This window comes from Catharus ustulatus, chromosome 3 (genome assembly GCF_009819885.2).
Source record: "Catharus ustulatus isolate bCatUst1 chromosome 3, bCatUst1.pri.v2, whole genome shotgun sequence".
Lineage (NCBI taxonomy): Eukaryota > Metazoa > Chordata > Aves > Passeriformes > Turdidae > Catharus > Catharus ustulatus.
In genome coordinates, this window is record NC_046223.1 from 83746348 (window position 1) to 83761515 (window position 15168).

At 40.7% G+C, this 15168-nt stretch overlaps 1 protein-coding gene across 2 annotated transcripts in view; it reads left to right on the plus strand.

Annotated features, from left to right (window-relative positions):
* Positions 1-6871: 6871 nt before the first annotated feature.
* IBTK (inhibitor of Bruton tyrosine kinase) overlaps positions 6872-15168 on the plus strand; it is a 55224-nt gene continuing 46927 nt past the window's right edge. For both annotated transcript variants that reach the window (XM_033055428.2, XM_033055429.2), the window contains exons 1-2: positions 6872-7056; positions 14486-15153. In XM_033055428.2, coding sequence (XP_032911319.1) covers positions 14830-15153 — 324 coding nt within the window. In that variant the 5' untranslated portion in view covers positions 6872-7056; positions 14486-14829. The remainder of the gene's footprint in view (positions 7057-14485; positions 15154-15168) is intronic.

The window sequence follows — 15168 nt, forward strand, 5'->3', positions numbered from 1 at the left end:
CTGAAGTGTTTAGAACAAATGTCAGGATAGGAGCTAGCGTGATTCTTGAGAGCAAACTTTTACAAAAATGAGATGCAACTATGAGTGCAGTGAGGTACACCACAATTGTATTAATTGGACTCCCATTTTTAGAGATCTTAGTGCCAGGACATGGAGCCAGGTAGTTGAATTTGCTGTTCATTTGGGAAGGAAAGCAGGAGAGAGTTGAGGGGTTTTTTTGTAGTATTGCTGTTCAATCCATGCTGTCTCACAGAACATTAATGACCTTTTGGGCTACAGTACCAGTAAAACACCCCTTTGTACCTGCAGTGTTGTACTGGATGTTCACACTGCATAATCAATGCTAGAAAAGGAGACAGAAACCTATTTCATATGGAAATAAACAAAATTAAAAACTAATCAGAAACAATTATATTAAACTTGGGATTACTTAATTAAAACTTAGAAATTAGCATGTTGTATGAAATCCATCAAATCTTGTGCATCCTCTGTGAAACTAGAACAAATAGAAATTGTCATTTCAATTTATGATCATTACAATGGCAGTTCATAGAAATGCTGCTGCTTAACTTCTGCTATTAGAATCCTTAGCAGAAACTCAAAACACTTACATCAAAGTTGCTAGACTTAATGTTGAAAACTATTAATCAAAAAATTCCCTGAAGGTGTTAATTGGAAAAAAAATTTCTATATATTTTCTGATATATTCTATCTGAAATACAATGTATGTATGTATGATGTATTTATAGTGGGCCTAAATGATAGCTTGGTAAGTAAGAGTCATCTGCGAGGAAAAAAATTAATGTTTTCAGTTTTTGTGCTCTTTTTCCCCTGCAATTCGGCATATGTTGGACCTCTTGGAGGGAGTCCAGAGTAGTGAAGACAATCAGAGGTCTGGGGCACCTCTTTTGTGAACACAAGCTGAGAGATTTCGGGCTGTTCACCCTGGAGAAGAGAAAATTTCAAGAAGACTTATAGTAGCCTTGCAGCACCTAAAGAAGCCTAAGAGAAAGATAGAAAGTGATTATCAGGGAGTGATAGGTCAGTCTAATGGTTTCAAACTAAAAGAGAGTAGGTTTAGATTAGATATTAGGAAGAAATATTTCACTGTGAGGACGGTGAGGCACAGGAACAAGTCACTCTGAAAAGCTGTGAATGCTCCATCCCTGGAAGTGTTTGGTCAAGGCCAGGCTGGATAAGGGTTGACCTGGTCTAGTGGAAGGTGTCCCTGCATGCGGCAAGGGGCTGCAATGAGATTATATTTATGGCCTCTTCCAACCCAAATTCTTCTGTAATTCTCTATGTTATAAAAATTGTGGAAAAAAGGAGGCTCTAATCACCCATTGTATAATTTTATTTGTATCTTCATTTGCATTTTCATCACACACTAAAACAAAACTGAATCTCAGATTTTAGGTATTGAAATATTTACTGTTTCTTATACAGCCTTTCATTCATAGACTTCAACTCACTTTAGGGAGTCCTATTTGCATCCCACCTTCTATTTCCCTCCAGTACTTAAAGGGAGCCTGCAAGAAAGAAGAAGAGACTATTACACTATTTATAAGGGCATGTAGGACAGGGGGAATGCCTTCAATCTGAGAGTAGATTAGACAATAGGAAGAAATAATTTATGGGAAGAGGCCTTGGAACAGGCTGCCCAGAGAAGCTGTGGATGTCCCACCCCTGGAAGTGTTCAAGGCCAGGCTGGATGGGGCTCTGAGCAACCTGGTCCAGAGGAAGGTGTTCCTTCTCATGATGAGATTGGAATGAGATGGTCTTTACAGTTCCTTCCAACCCAGAGAAGGATTCTGTTTTGCTGAGGAGTCAGTGATCACAAACACCTTAATACAAGGGACAATTTAAAACAGAAAAATTAAGTTCCTGTTTTCAGCAGCCCCAGTAGAGGTGCTTATTTAGATTGGAGACAGACCATGGTGGGAGAGAGGAAGGAGGAATGTTCTTCCCACTGCCTGATGCAATACTTAGCAAGCCACTGGCACAGCAGAAACTAGGTCAAGAGAAATGCCTCGAGCTCCAAGCCTGCACTCCACAAGCTCAACTTGCAAAGAAAACTGAGGTGTCACAGTTTTTGTTGCAGACTTGCCTGCTAACTGAACAACACTGCGGTGTCATCTGAGTGTCACAAGACTTTTCCAACTGTAGATGGCACTGCAAGAAAAGTGCAAAGGCATGTCTCTAGCAGCTGTGGTGATTTTATTCTCTTGAGTTTTTTTATGTATCAAACACTCTGATATCAAGAGAGCATTTTATGACTAAAGACCTAAAAAGAAGTAAGGTAAGGCCAGAGGAGACCTGTCTGGAGGTGATGGAAGGGAATGCCATGCTATCTTTGCCAACATGCTATTTAATGCACTGCTACTGGGAGCCATCACCTTCCCCAAAAGCGGTGAGTTGCTACAGGGATGGACATGAGTGGTGCTGCCTGCTGCTCCTGGCATTTCTGGGCATGCAGATGGAGCAAGACAATTCCAGTCTCCCTCTGCCACCCAAACTGAGCACAGCAGGAGCCTACTGCCAGCATGGCCACTACACCTGGGGCTCAGTGCCAGAGTGGGTGTCAGGGATAGCACCAGCATAGCTGCATCTGGGATTGAAATGGATAGAAAATCAGCTGTACCATAAACAGGATGTTTAGCTAGTCTTTACAAAAAGGTTTTTTAAAAAAAGATCTCTTTATTCTCCCCATCATCAGAATAAGGCAAGAAAGGCAGTTTCCCTCTGTTCCCACAGGTTCAGGAGACAGAAACAGATCCTCTTTTTCTCTTAGCTGCCATTATCTTTCCTCTCCCCTCTCTGTGAGACTGCAAAAGACCAGCGGTCTTTGCCATAGCTGTAGACTGAGATTTGCATTGGAAAGTCCATATGAAGCCCAAGAGAACGTCCTTGATTCTCTTGTCTTTTCATCCATCTCTCCACAGAAGGTTGATGCTCTGAAATGATCTGCAGCCTTGCTCCTATTCAGGAAGATAAGGATGATGCAGGAAAAGACAGGCCACAAACTGATTTTTTTTGCTGCACTTGTACAATAAAATTACCCCAGAATAAAAAGAAAAGCCTAAAGCCCACTTTGTTTAAAATCATGCTCTTCTGCAAAATATTTCACATCACAATACTACAATAAGTTTACATGTATTGCAGTCTCTGATTTTATTGAAGATTACATTCTAGTAACTGTCCCTTTACAGGTCCCACAAAAGTTCTTTTAGTACCCGTGGGATGCCAATATAATTTTTGTTTCGTATATGTTAAGCCCTTTATCACAGGATTTTACAAAAGGTTTTTTAAAAATATGGGAATTCTGAACAAATGTGGGACAATGCATTGCCACCATACACATATCACTGATAACAAACTATCCTTTCTATGTATCAGAACTACTTCAATAACAGTAAATCTTGGGCATCAGAGAGGCTCCCAAGGTCTAATTTGACAAGCTGGAAATCTTGCAAGCTAAAGAGGGGACATTGGAGTTTCAGACATGGCACAGCTACATGGAAGTGTTCCCAGTCATGCAATATGAAGAAAACTGCTTTGCTGGAGCCACAGTTTGCTGAAAGAAAGCTCCTGGATGCTCACCACATCTCTATTTCCTGCTTCACAGCGGAACTCTCCAGTAGAGATCTGTTTGGGAAGCCCTTATCCATCACCATTATTTCCATGCTGATCCTTGGACCTCTCCACACTTTTCTTAGAGTGCTATACATTAGGAATTTAATGACTCCCTCTGTTTGAGTAAGAGGATAAGCTTTGTTAAAGCAAGATGCATGTAGTTTTAGTAAGTTTGGAACACTTTTTTTGCAAGCTTTCCCTTTTAAGAGGTGTTACATTGAATTTTGCTGTATTACTTCTGCAATACAAATTGTCTAGCATTTTATAATATTTTTTTTCAAGTTCATTAAAGAGAAGGATCATAAGAAACTTATTTAGTACCAAGAGTTAAGCCTGGAGCTGATTATTTTTTCTTCAACTGAGTATTACTGCTGCCAATAACAGTTATTACTCAAGGCTCCAGAGGACACTGGTAATAATTAGACCATAAATTAGACCACATAAATAGATATGTGAAGGTGGAAATCTGTCACTTGACATTTAGTATAGCTGAAAAGGAAAAAATTAATTATTTTCATTTTTGATATATAGACTGAACTTTTTGATTAATGACTTAAAAAAATATATCTTTTTTTTTTTTTCAACATTCAGGATCAATTTCAGATAGAATAAAACACAAAGTTTTTTTTCCCCTTCCTGTCATTTGCATCTTCTCCTCTAATTCCTCCAGTAGCCTAAGTCTGGTGCAGACTACACTAGATGGATGGAGGGATGGATGGATGGATAAGATTAATAGGTCACCAAAAAGCTGCCTAATGGGATAATGTCTTCCCTATAGTCTAGACTTATCTCCCCTAACCTGAAGTAAGTATATATATTTAGAGCACAATCAGTCTGTAATTCTTCAACATCAATGAACTGAGAAGCATATTAAGACAAAAATACACTCTGTAGGCTAGTTAAGTTGCTCAAAATCGATGTTTCTCCTCAAATTCTGAAGATGTCTAAGTATACTGGTTTTCCTTTTTAAGTGTAGCTCTTCCTTTCTTTTCTATAGGTTGAAGTCTAAGCTTCTATAAAAAGTTACAACAGCAGTTAGAGACATATTTTTTTCCTATGTTTATTTCTGATAATTCAGATCTTTTCATCACAGACTGAAAAAATGAACAGATTAACAGTTCTTTATTGACAGACAAATGCTACGTGTATCAGGAATTTACAAATCTGGTTGTTGGACTACCCAATGAAAAATACTCTTCAGTGACTTGTTGCTGGCTTTTCATCTCCACATCCTGTAATTTTTTCCAAAAGACTTAAAATAGTATATTTTTATGCAAGAGTGTTGTAATTTTCCACAGCAGAAAAACCCAAACCAAACCAAGTAATTTAAACAGAGGCTCAAGTTACCCTGTTTGAGCTACTCTTGTTTTACAATATTACTTTAGCACTTCAACATAGCCATGCAAATCAAGCTGTAGCATCCTGGTTTGGAAGCTGCTGCTTTTGCAGAGGGAGTACAAGATAGCAAGAATTTTTATTACTGACCTGTAAGTGGGGTCAATTAGAAAAACCTAAACAATAAATAACAGGCAAAGCAGTTAATATCTTATTTTCCCATGAATATATTAAAAGTCCTGCAAAGAGGATAAAACTCTTACATAGAAAACCATTGCTAAAAGCCTTTGGTTATTCTGTCAAGGTTTTGTCTGACTTGTACTCTATCAGGTCCTATTCATGACTGTTATTTTCCCACTTTTCTGTGTCCCTTGCTGCAGTTTCCTATTCTTTACAGTAGTATTTATTATGAAAGACCTGAAGGGCAGTCCAGCTTCCAGAAATGATCTCTTTCATATAGAATCTTAGACATTATTCTACTTTAAGCCTCTTTTTCTTTCCACCATGCTCTTTGCTGCTCCAAAGTCTGTCCAGGCTATTCACTTGAATTTGCTATTATGCAACAAAAGCATTGCTTACAACTGACTTCAGCTGTATTTGGACCTCTTTATCTCCCCAGATGGTCATTTCTGTTCTTAGGCCAGCTGGCAGCAGACTTGGAGCAAGGCCACCCCCTTTATTTGTGACTGAAGCACTAAGAAACTATCACTGGGAAAATAATGCATAAATAAATTCCATGTAGCTTGCAGGTTTAGTTACAATGGTGATTGACTGCTGGCGAACTAAACGTTTATACAGAGAAAATCAGAGAAGAGATTGTATAGTTCACATTAACTGAGTCAGATGCACGGGTAAAAATTCTTGAGATTCACCTATATACAATTTGTCCTGAATCTTTCCCAAATCGATCTGCTGCTCAAGAACATGCATAACTTTTCTTTCGAGTTTTGTGGTTTTAAGATAGCTAGGTTGTTTCAAGGTCACAATGCTCACACCGCATAGGATAACACCATGGTTTTAAAAAACACATAGGAACTCTGGCGATTGCATTAATATCAATACATCATTATGTATTTCTTGGAAAATATATACATATATATATATATGTATATATATTTTTAAGGTGATTCGTATTTGTTTTATCCTGTATTTTACACTGGGTGCTGCTTGTCTTGGGTTCAGCTTCCTGCCCTCAAACAATACACCCTAATCCTGTTCCAGATTAATTTGTAATCTGTGCCACCTATTGCATCACCCAAGACATCCACCAGAAAGAGCCGAGCCCTCACGGGTCACCCGCAGGTGTGACAAGGGCAGGTGTGCAGACCCTTGTGCACATCCCGGGACGGCGCCAAGAGCCTCGCAAAAAATCAACCTGTATCTGACACATTAGGCCACTCGCTCTGTCAGAAACTGCTGTGGTTTAACACAGTCTGAATAGGCACAGCGTCACCCATGCTTTCCCCCATCACTTTGAGGGGACTTACACGCTGGGTATTTCGCTATTTGCTTCTGAGCCCTCCAGGAGGGAGGCGCTACCTCACCACAAACCCACCCCGTCCTTCGCAGCAAGACACGGCGCTTCTCCCGCCACGACTGCCAGAGGAGCCCCCTCAGCTCTCCCCGTTTCCCCACTCTCCCGACAGCTCCAGCCCCTTCCCTTGGCGGACCCAAGGAGCGATACCCCGAACCCACACCCCGAGCACCCATCTTGCTTTAACCCCGGCAGCACCACGGCCGCCCCGCCCCGGGCCCCGCCCCCTCGTCCCCCTGACCCCGCCTGTCAGTCAATCCGGGCTCGGCCGCGAGGGGCGGGGCCGAGGCGGCCGCCGCCGCCAATCGGCGCGAGCGGCGCGGCGGCGCCGCGGCCAATCGGCGCTTCTCTTCTTCGTGGGTGCGGCGGCCGCTGTCTGTGCGCCCCGCTGAGAGCCCGGGCCCCGCCTGTCGCCGCCGCTGTCGCCGACGGAACTGTCGCGGTAGCAGCTGCACCCTTAGCCTGGCCCTGCCCCGGAGTCACTGAGGATGAGCCCCCGCGCTGCCCAGCGCGCGTCCCGCCCTGTCCGCCCGAGTCCATTCATCTAGCGACTGGTGAGGGGCGGGCCGCTGCGGCCGGCGGGGGAGCCGCTCGGAAGCCGGGTCCTGTCGCAGGGGTCGGGACGGCGGCGGTGGGCGGCTGAAGGAATGGGGAGAGGTCCGGGCAAGGCAGCCAGGGAGGGTGAAAGGGCAGCTGACCACGTAGGATGGGAGGGGACCGGCTTCGTGGCTCGGCCGCCTGTGTCAATAAGTCTTGTGTCGCTCGTCGCTCCTCGGCTACGTGGACGCGTGTAGTGGGAGTCAGTATGGCCCCTCTGCCTGCCCCTGGCATCCCTCTGGCTCCCTGAAGCACTTCAGACCTTCCCCTGCCCTGACGCTGGCAGGAGCCTCTTGCCAGGTTTCCTTAGCTGTGGATTCAGGGGGAGCCTGTCGTGTTTCTCGCCTTGTTGGTGATACGTGTCTGGTTTTGGTAGTAGCTCACAGTGCTGCTGGTTTAGACCGGCACCGTAAGCACTGAAGAGCCGAGGTCTCGTAGTTATCTTAAAAGGATGTTTCCATGCAGTCTTCCTAGGCGGAATACAGCTCTTGTTTTGGTTACGTGGTCAGTGTGGTTGCCTGTCTTCGTGGAAACTGGTCACAGCTTGTGGTTTACAAAAAGCAGTAATCGCCCACCAACATCTGGTGTGGGTAGTCTAAAATAAAACTGTACAAGAAGTTCACAGTTAATTCAAAAACGTCACTTTTTCTCAAGATGGAAAAGTCCTTGATGGATTTATCAGATATATTTTGAAGTGTGGTTATATTCTAGTGCACACTTGTGTTTAACTTCTCTTTAGCGTTATCTGTTTCAATAAAGCCTATACCAAGATCTTGATGGATTATAGAAGCGAGTGTAGCTGCACTCACTGAACTTTTGTCTATACCACTTTGTTTTGATTTTTTTAAAGAATATGAAGTTACTAAACATAATCAGTCCTGAGTACTTCTAGGTAAGCCCAGCACAGTGTTTCACAGCTTACTGTTTGTGTACAATGATTCCCAACTAATAGATGTGCTCTGACGTTTGTAGCTGAATTTAGCTGCCAATGGTACTTTGGTCTTTTTTTGACAGATGTGTCAGCCTTTAATTGGCAGTGCTGCTTAGCTTAGCTAGGAGCAACTGAATTAAGGTTGTTGGATTGCTGAATGTCTCACACTGATAAGGATTATGCTGTTGTCACTGTGAAGGAGGAAGTTACAGAAAATCTGTAAGAGCCGCTAAAGGTCACTTGTGCTGGGATGTACCTGTGCCTAGTGGTGGCACGGAAGCCCCATCCCAGTAAATGAAGCAGCTTGGCTCTGCTGTGGCCCAAGGGACGTAATGGGCATGGTGGAATGTGGTGTCTTTCAAAGCAAGTTGGTTTTCCTTCGTAGTTTTACTTCTGGACAGGTTCCATTTATTTATAACTTGAGCAATTTGCTTGTTTAGCCTGCTCTGAGAGCCTTGTGTGGATTCAATTTGTCATTTGGAAATCCTTCCTGATATATAATCTGAGTCTTTTATGACATTTGAACAAATGACTGCGTTGTCCACTGTCAGAAGTAAAGTGGACTGGAGTTTTGGTGTTTCTTCTTTGTATAACAAATGCCTTATTGAAAGGCTCTGGGTGGTCTGCTGAAGCTGCAGCTGAAGGAGAAAAGAGATCCAATTTGCTTGTACTCATGGGTTGTTCCGTAAACATTCTGAATCTTAGTGACTCCTTCAAAATTTTTCTGTACTTACTGGCTTCTCTTAAAACTTGCTGTCTGAACTGGAAGCAGGACTCTATCAGATATTTTGTGCACTGAGAAGAGCAGAACCCTTGTTTTTTGTGTCTCACTGCTCCTGCTGTATAGCCAAGAAGCAGCTGCTTTTTTAAAGGTCTCTTTCTGGGAATTTGAGGCTGCTAAACCACTAAACTCCTGCCTAGCTTAGATTTACCTGTTTTTCCTTGTACGTTCAATCACTTTTCTCCCCATAAAATACATTTTGTGTTCAAGGGGTTGAAAAGCATAGATTTTTGCCCATTCTTCAACAAATACACAAGGAATTTCTGAACAGGTTAAACTATCTGTGGATATGTAATCTGAGCAGGAATGAATAGTCTAACTGTTCTTCAAAGGCTAGGACAATGTGCTGCCTGTACCTGAAAGGTGTACTTGCTTTGTTTATATAGGAATTCATCTGTGTTTCCTTGAGGATATAGTGCTTAATGCCAATTCGAAGCCTATTATATTACTACCTAGATTCAATTTTCTGGTCGCTTTTATCAGATTCTAAACTGTTTACTTTAATATGTATTAGTGAAAGTTGCCTTAAGGTAAGAATATAGTCAACATAAAGTCCTGGAAAAGTGGTAACATGACAGCAAATTCCCATGGCTTAATTTCTGTAAGCCTTTTTTTATTAGCTTACTAATCAAGTAGTCTGTGTAGTGGAGTTTGTTTTGGGTACAAATATTTTCAGGATTTCTGTGCTGTTATGGTTACAGGTCTTTTGTGATATTATGAAACAAATGTGAATGGACCAATGTGGAGAAATGTCAGCATGCTTGTTTAAAAAACAACCCCCTTCCATTCCACACTGGAAATATTTAAGATATTGCAACACCCTTATAAGGATCGACTTAACCTTCCTGAAATGTATGGTGTTGCCAGTCATCTCTCACTTCACTTAGCAACTTATTATCAGAAGGAAAAGAAAATTAATTCAGTGCCTTTTTCTTTTTTTTTTTTAAGGAAGGTTGTTAGGATTGGCAAGGAGAGCTCTAGACTTGAAAAATAGCAAACTATTACTTAGTTCTGTTTTAAGAGGCCCAAATTAGGGGAGCTAAGTAATCTTTCACTACATGCATTTTAGATGTGACGGCTATTTAGTAAAATAAAAGTAAATTAATAAATCCCAACAGAAAAGCAGTGAATGGAATGAAGTTATGCCAATTTTCAGGTCTTGAAAAATATGTTGTTAGAAAAGCACCCCAAGGATGTGTTTCAGGGCCATGTGACTAATTTGACAATTGAGTTCCTTTAATGCAGTGCACACTGAAGATGCAAACCCAGCAATCTGTCTTTGAGTGGTGCTGAATTCTGAGTAGCTGAATCTTCTGATCTCTTTCACTTCCATGTAAGATCGTTGTGTGTATTAAATGAAAAACAGCACAACAGCAGCTACCAGCCACTGTCTTGGTACCAGTATCCACATCCATGTTAGCCAGGTTTTGGTAGCCCTAATACCTGAGTGTAGGTGCTCATCAGGAAGAATTGGAAGTTCTAGTATCAAATCAGACTGGATTCCAGAACATACATTGACACTGCCAAGCCTGAGGTGAGGGTTGGTTCTTGTTTCCTTGTGCCTGTGAGCTGAGTGCACACAACCTCTGTGGAAATGATTTCTGGCAAAAGAGAAAATTGGGAATGCGTTGATAGCGAATATGATACAGTGGGAGGCTTCTGGCAACTCTGTTTGCTTTTCCCAAACGTTGACATTTCATGTCTGCTGTTTGCAGGAAATTAAACCTATCAGCATCATCCATAGTCACAAAGGTATTTGTAGAATCTTTTCATACTTAGAAGTGTGACAGCTTTGATTTTTGTAGTGACTTCTTGAGAGAGAGAGATTTTTGAGACAACCGCAGTAGGTAGAGAGTTGCTTTTTCAGCTGTAGGAGTTCTGCCTCCATAGGGTCAGATGACACATCTGACACACTCCTCCTTGGAGGGTGTCTGACAGCTCTGGTGCAGTGGTGCTTTGCCTTCACTGAGGGGGAGAGCTGAGTGAGACAGCTCTGCCTACCCACTTGCACAAGGCAAGGTGCCAAAAACACTTTCTTGCTGCTAAAGAATTGCTTCCCATTTAATTTCAATATTTTAAATTTTCCTGGACTGTGTAAATGTGTAATAAATAGCTCATGTCTCTGAGGGTTAGAAACCCACTTGCTGCTGGAATAAAATGGTTTTGGGATATTCTGAGCACTGCTCTAATTCCTTCATATTTTGTGACTTTTTTCTATAATTTTAATTAGGAATCAATTTTTAAAAATTATTTGAATTCCAAATAATACCTACTGTATCATAAAAGTGTTAAAAACATAGTCTTATTTAGCTTTTTATGTCTTTTAATAATTAAACATTAAGAAGACACTGGTATAACATGGATGTGATTTGTGCTGAGAAGCCTACAGAAATAAATGCAAATAAAAGTGGAGACACATAATCAAAAGGGCACTGCATTCTAGATCATCTTAATTTAAAATTTATAAAATGCTTGTGCTTCCTGTTTTGTGCTTGTTTTAGGTGCTCACTGTTCAGCTGGGACTCTGTATACTAAAAATAAACATTTGATAGCAGAAGGGTTTTCACACAGACCTGCTCATCGATTCACAATTTGAAAGTTTTGAGGTTTCTCTTAAGGACTTCCTTTGTGTAACAGTCAGATCTGATTATCACCCTTTTTCTGATTTTGTTAAAATGTGACAGTGCTTGTTACCAGTGTGACAGCCTTAATTGTGGAGAGGTGAAAACTTGATCTACAGCCTTCTGTCTTGAGTTCAAGGTGTATACATCAATTACTAATATAGTATCTAGTTTTGTAATGTTTACAGTAAAGAAAGGCTGGGTTGGAATGACTTACAAAGAAATAATTCAGCAGAGTCAGGTTTCACATAGCTGCAGTAAATGTCACTGTGATGGAGCTAGTGTGTGATAGGCAGGCTTGTATTTCTGTTTACTAGCAGACTTTTTATTCTTTTAATGTCTGATTTGATATTCACATTATTTTGGTGTTTGATAGACTGGAGCTCAGGTGCCTTCAATAAGTTTTTGTGTGGCCTCTCTGTTCCTTGCTTGTAATGGCACAAATCTCAGGATTTGCTTTCTTCTGTATCATTTTCTCATGCAATTCAGTGCCTTAGATAGGTGTGGATCTGCACAAAGGAAGGTATGGCACAGAAGACAGCAGGAATGCTCTCTTGGGTGGTGGTGCCATTTCATATCAGTTTAACAGATTAGTCAACCTTCTGTCTCCCTTGAGTGATTTTTCTTAATGTTCTTTTTATCTTTACCTTTATTTGCCTTTGTAGCACTAATAGTAATATTTAAACAATGAGCTATATTTAAAATGTACTTTTGCAAGACATGCATAAAAATTTTATTTCTTTCATGACATGATTTTATTGTCTAGTGTCATATTGGTAAAATGTGATAAATTTTTCCTGTAGATCTTGAAATGTTTGGAGGTTTTTGTAGATTTTTTTGTTTTGGTTTGGTTTTTTTGAGTGTTTTGTTTCATGTTGTTTTTAATTATTATTTTCAGAAGGGTGTTTGATGTGCTGGCAGTCTGAGTGTGCTAATAGTTACCTATTACCCTTTGATTTATTGGAGCAACAAGTCAGACTGTGTTCTTGAAATCAGAACTTTTTTCCAAACCTGTTTACAGTGATTTAACTTCTCTTTATAGTCTGAAGCTTGAGTCAGAGGACATAAGTCCACACACATATATATGATAAATTTATTGTGTTGCTGCAGAAGTTTGTAAGTTGTTTGGAAAATGCCCTGTAGAGTGAACTGAAGCTTACTGTGACCCATCTAAGCTCAGCAGTTGTTGTCATTTCTAGTCTTGGAAAGATTTCTGAGTGCTGCCCCTCGTCAGGGATGAGGGACTAAATTGCAGTGAATCAAAATTCTTATTTTTTCTTCTTCATTTGCGTGCTCTTTGAACTTGAAGAGATACACTGAACAACTTCTGGTCTATAGATTTGCATTCTGAATATTGTAACCCTTCTAAATGAGGTGGAAAAGTAACCGTTGAAGGCTTTGTTATGAGATATTTACATGAATACTCTGGACTGGATTTTTTTTTTTTTTCCATGAAAGTTTAGATTCCATTACTAATGTTTGCTCTAAACTGATTGCTTGCAGCTTTATGAAAATTTTGATTCTTAAAACAGAAGAAGGGATGGGTTTTCTCTTTTCCAACAAAATGATGTGTCTTTGCAAATAAAGATATTAAGAAAATATGGTTATACATTCCATGGCTGAAAAGCAATGGGAGCTAAGATCAACCTTTTTGATGAGGTTGGGGTCAAGGAGTGGGATGTGAACATTTATAATGACTGCTAAGCTGAGTAGGATGGGGGAGTTCTGTTTGTTTTGTTTGGTTTTTTCTTGGTGTATGTTCCTGCCTTATCCCCCCCTTCTCCCCCATTCCCCACTTTGAGAGTTTGTTAACATTTTTAGTTTTATTTTTTAGCTTTCAGGATGGCATTGTTCAGCTTCTCTTGGAATATTTTACTTGTGGCTAGAACAACTTTAAATTATACATTTTGCACAACGAACGAAACCATGTACTGAGTAGTGTTTCACTCAGTTTGAATCTTATATGTAGAAGACTGAAGTGTGATTTTTAGGGGGTCTTAGTAGTTCACACTAAATTAGAGATATGTGTAAGGATGTATGTAGTTCATTTTTTCTGTTTTCTGGGTTTGTGTGTGATTTTTGTACTGCAGTCTTCACTTCTTGTGACGCTTCTGACCCACACATTTCATAGGCTAGATGAGTGCTTCTGTCAGGCCTCCTTCACTTTTGAGAAAAGAGATGCCAGAGAAAGATGTATAGGCTAAAGTTAAGTATGCACCGCTAAGCAGAAGTGCTGTATACCCAAGACTGTAAATATATTTTAATGAAGAAGAATTCTTATTTTTGCTTCCTTTTCCTTCTTCTTTCTCCCTTACCCCTTCCAACTTAGATCTTAATTTCTTCTTGCCTGTTTCAGGAGCTTTAGACCTTAGACCTGCATGAGTGCTAGCAGCCTGAATTCATGTCTATTGTACAAGCTGCTTTTATTTGCTTTGATGCCGTCCTCCATCCCACCTTTGTGAGGAACTCTGGGAGTGGTGGAGAGGAGCCTTTCTATTGATTCTGCAGATTAGAATTAGTAGAGACATGGGTAGGCATTCGGGCCTGGGAAGAGAATGTAGGACATGATCCTTTTAGTAGGCTGTGAAGACTGGTGGTCCTTCCTTCTACCATTTTACTAACAATGCCTCTGTTAGCCATGCAGGTGAGGGGATTTTTTGTTGGATGGCTTTTCCCTCCACACAGTCTTTTAGTTCAGCTCTTGCTTTCTGATCACAAAGTAATGATACAATTAGACACTAAACAGTCAGGGTCCTGAGGACCCTGAGGTTGGGAAAGCAAACTTTTTTGAATCTAGTTTACCTTGTGGCCTAAACAATTTGTGTCAAAGAAAGGTAGGAGGTGCCTTTGGAGGCTGGGGTGGGGAAGGGAGTAGTGCTTGTTTAATTTGTCTGAATGTCTGAGTATAAGCTCAGATGGCATGGGACAGGTCAGTCAGCCCTTGTCATATTGTCTAGTCCTGTACTTGCTAGTTTGATATGCAGTTAAATCAATACAGTTGCAGGGGAAAAGTGCTCTTGTTTACTAATCGGCTCTGGTTTGCTCTCTTGCAGGTCTCCCTTGCAATTATGGAGTTTTAGAAGAATAAGGTAGTGTGGAGGGGGAATCCCCCTCTGCACGCTAGAGGTAGTTCACTTTTGGAATTTTCTATGGACAAGAATATTTGTTATATAAGATGGTGAAATAAGACTTCTAAAAATATATATTTATAAATATTTATTTGGATCAAGTGCCAAACATAACAGTACAAAGATTTCTAATGGCAGCTCAATAAACTTGGATTTACATCCTTGGAATTGCAATTTTTCTAAGGCACTGTGTTGTGTACTGAATTGGAGTGCCTTGATACACTTAAGGGTTGTTCCCCTTAAGGAGAAGAGCAGCTTTAGAAGTGAAGATGAATTCTTACATGCCAGAGTGCACTTCAAAGTGTCGATCTCTACAGCATGCTTTGGATGTTATTTCTGTAGTTACCAGAGGAAGTGAAGGTCAGATTAAGGCCTTTCTCTCTTCTTACTGCTACAATGCTGCAACTATCAAAGATGCCTTTGGTAGAAATGTTATACATCTTGCTTCGTCCTGTGGCAAAAAAGGCGTGCTGGATTGGTTGGCTGAGACCAAAGGAGTGGATCTCTTGGCGAAAGACAAAGAGTCTGGATGGACAGCTTTGCACAGAAGTATATTTTATGGATACATTGATTGTGTTTTGTCATTACTGAAGGTGAGTGACTTGTAG